This window comes from Vicugna pacos, chromosome X (genome assembly GCF_048564905.1).
Source record: "Vicugna pacos chromosome X, VicPac4, whole genome shotgun sequence".
NCBI classification, from domain to species: Eukaryota; Metazoa; Chordata; class Mammalia; order Artiodactyla; family Camelidae; genus Vicugna; species Vicugna pacos.
The window spans coordinates 86,674,795-86,687,389 of NC_133023.1; the positions used below are offsets into that span (position 1 = coordinate 86,674,795).

The 12,595-nt window shown below is 41.0% G+C and overlaps 1 protein-coding gene across 1 annotated transcript; it reads left to right on the plus strand.

The window, feature by feature from the left end:
- The first annotated feature begins 4,680 nt into the window (after positions 1–4,680).
- TEX13D (TEX13 family member D) lies at positions 4,681–8,291 on the plus strand. Its single transcript, XM_031671412.2, has 2 exons — positions 4,681–6,528; positions 6,839–8,291. The coding sequence occupies exon 1, from the start codon at positions 4,899–4,901 to the stop codon at positions 6,516–6,518; it is 1,620 nt and encodes a 539-aa protein (XP_031527272.2). The 5' UTR covers positions 4,681–4,898; the 3' UTR covers positions 6,519–6,528; positions 6,839–8,291.
- Positions 8,292–12,595: the final 4,304 nt, after the last annotated feature.

Consider the following 12,595-nt stretch of genomic DNA (forward strand, 5'->3'; position numbering starts at 1 on the left):
TAGCCAAGACATGGAAACAACCTAAATGTCCATCAACAGATGACTGAATAAAGATGTGGTATGTGTGTGTGTATATGTATCTGTGTGTGTGTGTGTGTGTGTGTATATATATAAAAAAATAAAATGAAATACTACTCAGCCATAAAAAAGAATGAAATAATGCCATTTGCAGCAACATGGATGGACCTAGAGATTATCATACTAAGTGAAGTAAGTTAGACAGAGAAAGACAAGTATCACATGATATCACTTACATGTGGAATCTAAAAAAAATGATACAAATAAACTCATTTACCAAACAGAAATAGACTCACAGACATAGAAAACAAATTTATGGTTACCAAAGGGGAAAGGGGCAAGGTCAGGATAAATTAGGAGTTTGGGATTAGCAGATACAAACTACTACATATAAAACAGATAAACAACAAGATCCTATGGTGTAGCACAGGGAACTATATTCAATACCTTGTAATAACCTATAATGAAAAAGAATATACACACACACACACACACACACATATATATGACTGAATCACTATACTGTATACCAAAAACTAATGTAACATTGTAAATGAACTATACTTCAATTAAGAAAAAGTCTTTTAAAAATATTATGGGGCTTTAGATGTTTATAAATACTCTGCCAATACACTAGTTGATCATTAAACTAATGGAACATAGACTTCCGTGGCCACATATGATAAAGAACAGAAATTTTACAAAAATACTTTGGAAAAGTAACTAAAATGACAATAACCCAAAACAAGCAGCAACAACAAATAAAACAAACAAAAGTTGAGTTATTTTTTGTATATGGGCTGAGTTAATAGTCTATCTTCATCCTTTTACATGTGGATATCCCGTTATCTGAGAACCATTTGTTGAAGAGACTATTCCTTTCCCATTGAATGGTTTTCACGTCCTTGTCAAAAATCAATTGACCATACATGACGGATTTATTTCTGGACTCTCAATTGTATCCCACTGATATGCATGTCTATCTTTATGGCAGTATCACTCTGTTTTGATACTCTAACCTTCTAAGTTTTGAAATCAAGAAGTGTGACTCCTACAACTGTTTTCCTTCTTTTTAAAGATTATTTTGGCTATTAGGGTCTCTTGCAATTCAATGTTAATTTTAGGATCAGCTTTTACATTTCAGCCAAAAAGACTTGGGATTTTAATGGAGATTGCACTGATTCTGTATATCACTTTGGAGAGTACTGCCATCTTAACAAAATGACATCTTCCAATTCATGGATGTGAGATGTCTTTCCATTCATTTAGGTTTTCTTCATGTTCAGCAATGCTTTGTAGTTTTCAGTGTATAAGTCTTGTACCTGTTTGGTTAAATTTATTCCTAAGTATTTTATTCTTTTGATGCTATTGAAAGTGAAATTATTTTCTTAATTTTCTGGAAATGGAATTATTCATTGCTAGTGTACAGTGATACCACTGCTTTTTGCATGTTGATCCTGTATCCTGCCACTGTACTGAGTTTGTTCATTAGTTTTAGTAACTTTCTTGTGGATTCTTTAGGAATTTCTGTATATAGGATCATGTCCTCTATAAACAGAAACAGTTTCACTTATTCCTTTCCAATTTGGATGTCTTTGCTTTTTCTTCCCTGATTGCTTGGACTAGAAGTTCCAGGACAATGTTGAATAGCAATGGTAAAAGTGGCATTCTTATCTGTTCCAGATATTAGTGGGGAAGTTCTGAGTCTTTGATCATTGAATATAGTGTTAGCTGTTGGTTTTTCATAAATGCCCTTTATCAGGTTGAGGATATCCCTTTCTATTTTGTGTTTTAAGTTTTGTTTTTTTCCTCATGAAAATGTGTTGCATTTTTTCAGAAGTGTTTTGTTTTGTTTTGTTTTTGGTATCTATTAGATGATCATGTGGGTGTTTTTTCCTTCATTCTAGTAATATAATGTATTTCATGACTGATTTTCATTTATTGAACCAGCCTTGTTTTCCTAAGATAAATCCCATTTGGTCATGTTTTATAATTCTTTTAACATGCTGCTGGATTCCATTTGCTAGTATTTGGCTGAGAAGTTTTACATCTGTATTCATAAGGGATATCGGTCTATAGTTTTCTATTCTTGTGATGTCTTTGGCTTTGGTAACAATATTAGTGTCATATGAGTTAGAAAGTATTCCCTCCTCTTTTATGTTTAGAAGAGTCTAAGAAAGATTCCTGCTAATTCCTCTTTAAATGGTAGAATTCACCAGGGAAGCTCTTTGGTTCTGGCCTTTTCTGTGTTGGTAGGTTTTTGGTTTCTTATTCAATCTCTGTACTTCTTATAGGTCTGTTCAAATTTTCTATTCTTGAATTTGTTTTGGTAGTTTGTGTGTTTCTAGGAATTTGTCCATTTCATCTAGGTTTCTAATTTGTTGGCATATAATTGTTCATAGCTATTCTCTTATAATACTTTTTATTTCTATAAGGTCAGTGGTAAATGTCCCAAACTCATTCCAGATTTTAGTTATTTGAATCTTTCTTTTTTTCTTGAACAATCTATTTAAAAGTTTGTCAATTTCATTGATCCTTCCAAAGAACCAACTTTTTGTTTCATTTGTTTTTTTCTATTTTTTCCCTCTTCCTTCTCTATTTTGTTTACCTCCATTCTAATTTTTATTTCCTTTCTTTTTCTTGCTTTGGGTTTAACTTTCTCTCCTTTTTCTAATTCCTTAAGGTGGGCTAGTTAGGTTATTCATTTGATATGTTTCTTTTTTTTACTGTAGGCATTTGTAGCTATAAATTTCCCTCTGAGCACTACTTTCACTGAATCCCATTAGTTTTGGTATGTTGTATTTCTGTTTTCATTAATATCAATATATTTTCTAATTTCCCTTGTGATTTTTTTTCTTTGACCCAATGGTTATTTAGTAGTATTATCTGATTTTCACATATGTGTATATTTTGCAAATTTCCTCTGTTACTTATTTCCAATTTCATTCCATTGTGGTCAGAATACATAGTATGATTTCAATCTTTATAAATATATTGAGACTTGTTTTGTGGCCTGACAAATGGTTTATACTGGAGAATCTTTTATGTGCACTTGAGAAGAATATGTAGTGTGCTGTTTTGGGGTTGACTGTTCTATAGATGTTTGTTAGTTCTGCTTGGTTTATAGTGTTGTTTGAGTCTTATATTTCTTTCCTGAGCTTTGATCAAGTCTTTCTATCAATATTTGAAATTGGGGTATTGAAGTCTCCAACTACAGTAGTTGGAGACTACAACTGTATTACAACTGTATTACTACCTCTACCATCCCTCAGTTCTGTCTACTTTTGGCATGTATTTTGGGACTGTGTTGTTAGGTGTATATATAAGGTGTACATATATTTATAATTGGCATAGCTTCTTGATGGATTGACCCTTTTTAAATATTATATAATATCATCTTTTTTAACCTTAACAATTTTTGTCTTAAGGTCTACTTTGATTATTTGGAGAGCCACTTTAGGTCTCAATTAGTTACTGTTTGCATGGAATAGCCTTTTCTATCTTTTTACTTGCAACCAATTCACGTCTTTGAATCTAAAATTAATATCTTGTAGACAACATACATTTGGATATTAAAAAAAAATTATCCATTCTGCCAGTCTCTGCCTGTTAACTGGAGTTAAATCTATTTGCATTTAATATAATTACTTGTAAGGAAGGACTGCTAACATTTTGCTATTTGTTTTCTAATGTCTTATATCTTCCCCCTCATTCCTCCATTGCTGCCTTCTTTTGTTTCACTGATTTCTTCTGTGTGTGTGTGTGTGTAGTGTACCATTTTGATTTCCTTCTCATTTCCTTTTCTGTGTGTTTTTTTAGTTATTTTCTTAGTAGTTGTTCTGGGGATTACAATTAACATATTCACTTATAGCAGTATATTTTGGATTAATACGTACTTAATTTCAACAGTATACAAAATCTTTATTCCTATATAGCTCCACCCCTTATGTTGTTATTGCCACAAATTACATTTTTATACACTGTGTGCCAATGAAGACAGATCCGTATTGTTTTATGCAGTCATCTTTTAAATCCTATATAAGAGGAGTCACAAAATTGTACCTATGTAATTACCTTTAACGTGTGCTTTATTTCTTTGTGTGGATCTCAGTTACCACTGAAGAATTCCTTTAGCATTTCTTGTAGGGAAAACCCCGATCTCAAGTGGAGCATTTAGTCTAAAAGAAGAAGAGAGACATCCTGTGAGGCAGAGTTGATCAGGTAAACATGAGAGTGAATGTATAGGGAGAGTTCAGGGAATTCGTTGCTCAATCACTGGATTTTCTTGATGTCAGGGATTCTAAGTTCACCTGTTCAGGATGCCAACGGAAGTGTGCAGAGTGGGACTGACTGTTTTGAAGGTATTAAGTCGTATCTGAGAACTATGGAAGATTGAACTGAGATGAAGGTAGAACTGCACTCACCTATGCATCTCCCCCAAGTTAGGAATTCTTTCCACCATGCTGGAAAGAAGTTCTTAGAAACGGCTTCCCAAGTTCTTAGAAACGGTAAAGCCTCTAGAGGCTCGCTGCAGTACCCAGCGTGATTTCCGGTCTGCTGGCCCCCAAGGGGGGAGCTCTTCAGGAAAGCGGGTCCCAGCAGGCCTTGCGAGGTGACTTGGCGCTCCCCGTGACGCGTCACACTGCCGTCGGCCCAGTTGGGGTTGGCGTGGTGAGGGCGTCTTCTTTACTCTCTGCGAGGAAAGCTGGAGCGTGAGGGAGGCAAGAGGCAAGGAGGCGGCCAGGACTGACGTAGGACCGAAAGAGGACTGAGCCGGGAGGTGAGGAGCGGGCTCGGTGGCCGCCGCAGCCTTTACTGGCGAAGCGGCCGCGAGGGCGGCGTCTCCCGTGAGGCGGTCGGTTGACTAGGCCGCAGCGGCCATGGCCTTGGACTTTGGGGACCAAGCCAGTGGGTTCCGCCACAACGAGGTGATCACGTTCATCAACAATGAGGTCCTCATGAATGGGGGTGGCCCCGATTTCTACGTGGCCTTCCGCTCGCTGCCCTGGAATGAGGTGGAGGATCGGCTCCGGGTGGTCGTGGCTGACCCGCAGGTGCCGCAGTCCCTCAAGAGGGCCTGTGCCTGGAGCGCGCTGGCCCTGAGCGTGCGCATGGGGGCGAGGCAGCGGGAGCAGGAGGCCCGCCAGGTCCGGTGGCTGCAGGACCAGGTGGAGGAGCGCGAGGCGGTTTCCTGGGCTCTGGCCGCCGAGCTACAGCGCCTGCGCGCGGAGCGCGAGGAGATGGTCGCGCAGCTGCGCTTCACGCAGGCCGCCCTGCAACAGGCGCTGAATGAGCGCAATGTGTTTTGTGGGCAGCAGCTCCAGGCTGAGAGATCTGCCGAGGGTGCCCCATTGGCCCAAGAGATGGTGTTTGGGCCTCGAGCTGACCAGCTTGGTACTGCAGCATGGTCCCTGAATGCAGAGCGGCAAAGAGATCTGGTGGCCATGGCGATGCATGGCAGGCTGTATTTTGAGGCTCAGATGCCAGCCCCAAGGGCTGTTCTTTACATGCCTGGGCCCCTAAGGCCCTGGGTCCAGGCAATGCAGCCCCCTCTGCCAGTGCAGATGCCATACCCATTTCCATTCCATGCACCATTTCCAATGGGATTCCCATTCTTGCCACGTATACCACCAGCAGTAGTCATGAATGCAGAATCTGCAGTAGTTCCACTTCAGATGCCTCCTCCATGGGTCTACCCACCTGGCCCATGGCCTGCAGTGGGCTTCCAGGAGATGGCCCCACTGTGGGACCAGAGGAGCTACAGGCAGGGGGAAGATCCTAAGATTCCCCAGGATACAGTCCCCTTAGGGGACACCAGAAATATTAACCAGGAAGAAGATCCTGAGAGGCCCCAGGGGGCGATTCCCCTTGGGGAGAGCTGGAGCCACAGCCAGGAAGAAGATTCAGAGAGCACCCAGAGGTTGATCCCCCTGGGAAATATTTGTAGCCTCATCCAGGAAGAAGGTCTAGAAAGGCCCCAGGGGATGGTTCCCCTGAGAGATAGCTGGAGCCTCAGGCAGGAAGAAGATACAGAGAGGCCCCAGGGGATGGTACCCCTGGAGGCCAGTGGGAGCTACAGCCAGGAAGAAGTTCCAAAAAGATCCCAAGGGACTATTCCCCTAGAGAGCAGTAGAAGCCAGAGCCAAAAGGAAGACCAGGAGAGGCCCCAGGAGGCTGTCCCCCTGGGGGGCAACAGAAGCCAGAGCCAGGAAGAAGGTCCAAAGAGGCCCCAGGCGACCCCCCAGCGGGACAGCTGGAGCTGTGGTGAGAGAGAAAACCCAAAGAAACATCAGCCCCAGGGCCAGAAAACCAAGCAGCCCAAAGGGAAAAAAGCCTCAGAATCACACCAGCAGGAGAAGTCGGCCTCAGGTTGCAGTTCAGTGAATTGGGTGTGCACATGGTGTAAAGCAATGAATTTCTCCTGGCGCAAGTCCTGCTATAAATGCAAGAAAGTCTGCATGGCAGTTCAGGGATGCCTGGACCCAGGACAAACTCACTGATTTCAGGAAGGTAAGTAAGAGTGGAAACACTCCAAAGTAAAACCAATTTCCTAAGACCACCACCACTCCTTCTGATCAAAAAGTAACTCATTTATTTCACGGATAATTTGAAACCAAAATTATGATATAGAAAATTAAATAAAATAATTCATTATCCCATTACCCAAAATAACAACTTTTTATCATCATGGGTACATATGCACACATAAATACATATGTATTTGTGTTCTTTTTTTTCATTCTTGAACAAAGAGGGACTGCTCTTGAGTATCACACTTAACTCTTTAAGGAATTTCTCCTAATTGCATTTATGTTCGCAGGTGATCAATTGTGGATGGCTAATGCTGATTGATTGACACGCTGGAGAAGCTGAAGTCATGAAGACTTTTTTTTCTTTTTCACTCCTTTCTGTTTTCACTGTTTTCACTCTGTTTTCTTATTAACCTTCTTTTCCTGAAAATGCCATGTCTTTGGCTGGGAACAGCCATGTGTTTAGAGTTGAATTTTAGGAGCACTACTTTTTGTTGAAAATGCTATTATTCCTTTGTAAACTACTTCAGTATTCATGTTTGCTTTTTTTGTTTGTGTTTTAAGTTTCATAGGTGAGGGTCTGTTTTTATGTCTCTGAACCTCATGGAATTTGCCTGTTGCTGAAGAATCTGAACCTATTGCATTAAAAGATCTCCCAAGAGTCTAAAGAAATAACTCCCCATTTCTGACTGGCCTGCATCTCAGTGAGAACCCCCCTCCCACCCCCACTGGCTAGAGCCAAGCAGAGTGAGAAGTTAGGGAAGAAGAGATGCTTTGGCACTCAAGGGGATAAGGGGGGCAAAATAGTTTTGTTAGGATTTAGCTTCTACGTTGGGACGAGGAATTAATTCGTAAGAGTTGAGGGTTTCAATGTTAAATTGTATACGTGATAGCAAATTTCATGAATTTCACTTAATTCATTAAACAAATAGTTATTATTGAGTATGTGTTATAAACTAGACTTATATGTTAATATCTGGTGCACACATTATAAGCTGACTTGGTGAGTTTGGTTAGATAACAGGAAAGAGCCTAATTTGGGATACAAATTATATCGAGTAACTTCTTTGCCCTGCATATAGTGTGGCCTTTGGGTAAACTCAATTGAAATAAAATCCAGATATTTCTGCAGTTCAGCAGGTAACATCAAAAAGATTTTCATGAAAGGACTTGATTGCCCAACTGTTCATCTCGTTGGTCCCAGTAGACAAATGACTACTGGCAAAGATCGAGAAGGTGGCCTCACAAAAGTACAGGCTTTTCTGATACTCTCCTGATTTCCTCCCTTGTGAGGGACAGCTAGTTTCCTGGTTGCCTGAAAGACCACTGGGTGAAGGACAGTGCTTGAGGGAATGTTGGCTACACACTAGAGCCTTCAGCTTCAGTCTGCCACCGTCCTAAGTCCCTTTCCAGTCAAGAGTGGGTGAAGAACAAAATGGATTCCAAGAACAGATATCGTGCTATGGGTGGCGCTTGTCTTTTGAGGACTATTGGATTAAAAATAGAACTGGACTGGAACAAGCACTATTGACAATGCCCCTGGGCTCTTCTCTTCCATTTGGTGTGTTCTTTGCCAGCTTCTCAGAGGCAAGTGGAGCCCAGGGGGTTGAAAGTTAGATCAGCCTCCAGTCTGAACAAATGGTGTCCTTCAGTTCCCCCAGGAGATCCCAGCTCAGCAAGCTCCACCTTTGTCAGAGGTTTTCTGATTCTTACTGGTAATAAAGTGTGCACTTTCCTGCTGTGTCTCCTGTGTAGTGTGTGTCTGGGGGCAGGTTTGCTCAGAAGCGGCAGTTTAAATCTGCCTCTTCCCTCCATCCCTCTGAGGTGAAGGAAAGGCCAACCTCATTCAGTACTGAAGGACCCCGCCTCATCCTGCAAGTTACACAAGAACGGGAGGGCAGAGGGTATTCTACAGGGTCTTCACTCCACTGCGATTGTCCCCGCTCCCCTCACTGTCCAAGTCCACATGGTCCCTTGAAGGCGGGCATCTCGGCTACTCCTGGGCCCGTGGGGCATAAGAGGTGAGGAGAGGAGGGGGCTTCTGCCTAGGCTGGGAGCCCTTCTGCCTGGTGTCCAGCCTCCCTACGTGCACCAAGAAGCCATTTCCCTGAGGCCCTGCCTCCCAGAGGTCCCTCGGACAGAAATTTCTCTCCTGCCTTTCTGCCCTGCGAGGCACTGTCCCCTCCCTCCTATGTAGAATTCCATCAAGGTTCTCAGGATTCTGGCTACCTGCCTGGTATAGAGACCGGGATGGGGCAGAGAACAGAAGCGATCCTGCCCCACCAGCATTCCCTCTTCCCTCAGAGTCCTAATTATGGGGAAGCCTTGGCTACTTGGGAGGGCACTGGGAAGGAAGGGGACCTTCGGGGACATCAACCCAAAGCTGGGTGTTCTGGGTTGGAGGCTGGTTTTGCAATACTCTTGTGTGCGCTGTTAGCTCCCTGGAAGTCTGGGAGGATGGGACACAGATGAGACTTGGGAATTTTCTAGCATAATCCATTTTGATGTACCTGCAGGTCATTTTAGATCTCACTACATTTGCTTCATTTATGGTTTCAATGGACTCTGCTGCTTATTGGCATGCCTTTAGATCTGCATGAAAGCAGACTCACCCTCTGCATAGCTTTTATATAGTTTAATATGATTATAATCTTTCATGGCTGACTTTTTCCCAAAGCAACCTGAATCACTGAGGCTGTCAAATCACCACTTTCTTCTGGGTTGGGTACACACAAGAAAAGGCAAGAGGTTTCTGAGGCAAGAATCTGGGTTTTGGAGTTAGACCTGAGTTCAGATACTTGCTCTGCTATTCACTAGCTGTGTGAACTTAAACAAGTTACTGAACTTCTCTGAGCCCCAGTGAGTGGTTGTTCCCTTTCCCTACCCTCAGGGTTCTGCTCTGGATGCTGTAGTAATGAGTATAATGGATTATTAATGACGGTAAGTGTTACCATTTAGTGCTTACCTTGTGCTACACACTCTAAGCATGTTACCCCTTTTGGTGACTATAAGGTATAGTAGGCACCTTTATTAATAGTTTTTCAAAGTGGATATTATTACCCCCATTTTACAGATGTGGTAACTTAATACCCAAATTTGGGAATTGGCGAAGTTTGGCTTCAAAATGAAATTTTGCTGATTCTAATGTCTGTGCTCTTTCCGTTATTATGACTGCCTTAACTTTTCACCTTTACTAAGTAATATATGTTGCATATTAACGTGGATCATCAATGCCGAAACCCAATGAAATGACTGTAATGGAGAGACTTTGAGGCATAATGGCAGTCTGGGGGTCAGGGAGCTGTTCTTTTAAAATTTCTCAAGCTTCGGGATAGGTGACCACCTAGGCTGCCAGTAAGGAGGACCACTTGTTATCCCAGGACTACAGAAAAAAAAAAAAAAGAAGTGGTAACTTAGGCAATGGGAGTGACTTGTATTTGATTCAGCAGACTGGCTTTAGGAAAAGGTCATAGAGCCGAGTTCAATACTAATAAGATAGAGCCCATCTTGATTGCTTATTTACAGTCTGTGTAAATTACTCAGTTATGTTTTAAGCAGATAAGGTGCCAACTGTAACAGTCCAGTAGATATACATATATACTTTTCAGTGAGGAAGTAGGGGAAAAGGAGACTTCAAGAGCTTCAGACTCATGTTGCAAACTGGGTAATGGAAACGATATTTTTAAAATCATGGTATGAAATCTATGAAAAAGTAGCAAAGAAATACATAATTTCCTTATCGCAGGCTTTGTAAAGTCCCAGCACGGAATAGGAGCAGATTCTTATTATGTGGTGCAACCACTGTGCCTAGCACTCTTGAGTGGTTTCCTCGCTTCTAGCATGTGAGAGAGTGAGTGCATCCATTGGCACTAAGCCTCACATAAACTTAAAGATGCTGAACAGCCCAGGCCTGTGACCTTATGAGGTTGCTGTTGAACAGATTTTCTCATTGACTATGTTCTTCAATACTTAAGACAAGTGTTCAGGACCACAATGAAATAGGCCTAGGAAGTGCTGCTGCACTGGGTAGCAGTTCCTTGAGTACGACTCCCTGTTTGATTTACTGCTGGAAGCACTCTGTTCAGTGGACCTCAGAATCCCTCCAGTAGGTCAGATCCTAGCCCATCTAGCCCAATTTCTCTGGGGCTTAAAGCAATTGTAGAAAAGCGTCATAGCCTCCCCGGTGTCAATTTTAGAGGTAAGAAATGCCAGTTGGAATCTCTAGCTTCTTATTACTTCACAGATCAAGCAAAGAGCATACATGGAAAGAAGGCTTCCTATGCGCTGGGCACTGTGTTAGACTCTGTGGAAGTGATCATTATTGCCCTCAATGCTCTCCTGTTTTGCTAGAAGAAATAAAACCACTATACACCATACACCAGTTATCAACCTTTTCTTCAATTGTTCCATCATATTTTCTGGCCTGTAGATGTCACTTTTTGAAGGACTCTGTATCAGACAGCTTTATTTAATAAATGATTATCTTCTTACTTAAAATTAAGAAAGCCTGTGTATCTGTAAAGTTTCCTGACACAAAGTTGATGTAATTTAGCTAAGAGCAGTCACTTGCCATTTAAATTTAGGATTTTTGTGAGGAGTCGATAAATATTTTTATTTTTAAAATTATTACTGTTACTATTATTATTACTATATGCAGCCTAATCACAGGCAGATGGACCATTTTCCTAGGCTCTTTGTAATACCGACAATACCTCAGAATACATCATCACTGCCTTCTTAAACTTCTATGAACTTTGGGAGCACAATTTAGGAACAAGTTCTGTAGAAAGCTGGTAGTTTTAATACATGTTAAATACCAGTATGTGCTAAAGGATTTTAGAGCACTCCAAGTTCAGTATGAACCGTTTTGGTTTGCAAAGCTTCCATGAGAGCCAGATGGTTTCACATTGTGCCCCAACTTGACAAAAAAGTTGCTAAAAAAGTTGACATTGTTTTACTTCAAAATAATATGCAGTGTTACAGGTTCACTTGTGACATTCTCCAGCTTTTTGTTTTTTATGTTTATATCTACTATTTTAGGTTTTATTCTTCATTCTGCACTACATTACAAAAATAATCGCACACAGGGCAGAAACTCATGATTACTTTTGTGGTAGGCAGCATTAAACCATACTCCAGTGTTTATAAAATGATGACAAAGAGCTCTCTGAGGGTTTTGTCTGTAAGTAAAAGTTTTGGGATATTTAATCCCATTTATTTTTTGTTTGATATATATTGACTTTGATCATTTCAGTGAGCCATTTTTGGTTCCAAGAAAGAAAAAGATTGAGCAAGTATTGAAAATTTCATGCCTTTACCAGTACAATTCCTGATATTGTCCAGACAGTTTTGAAACTTCAGAACATATATGACCTGCTTTGTAAAAGACTCATACTATTGAACTCCCTGATGATCAATGTTTCTAGCAGTTTTTCATGAAATATTTATTACTGAGAAGGAAAAGAAAAATAATGCCAATGTTGCTGTAACTATAAAATGCATTTAGAAATCCACCATTAGCTATTTTGCTTGCTGGGTTATAATATTTCATTTGTATCTACAAAGCTGCTTAGGGAAACATTTATATAGTCCATTTCATTCCATTCCTTTCCCAAATTTTGGTGTTGTGTATAGATCAAAGTGGTCATCCATGTTTCAAAAACATCAGAGATTTCCTAAAAAATGTTCAGGCAAAAAAAAAATGTCTGGACAAAATAGACTCTTGGACTTTAATCTGCTAGTTTAAGCTTCAGTGATGGAACTTTATTTTTCAGCTTCCAAGAAAAAATAAAAAACAGAATTTTAGAAGGAAAGCTGGAGCCTCCCTTACAAAGAAATTATTTTGTGTGTGTGTATGCTGATATCATACCCTGAATGCCCCCACCCCGGATGAAGGTGGGTAGAAAGAAGATTCAGTCACAAGCCAAAGGCAACTGGGTTGATGAGACCAAAAGAGCTACATGATGATTTATTTGTCTGTCAGGTGTTGAGGTGTGGGATGTGAAGTTTTTTCTATAAACCAAAACGAGGCAGACCACAGGATAGAC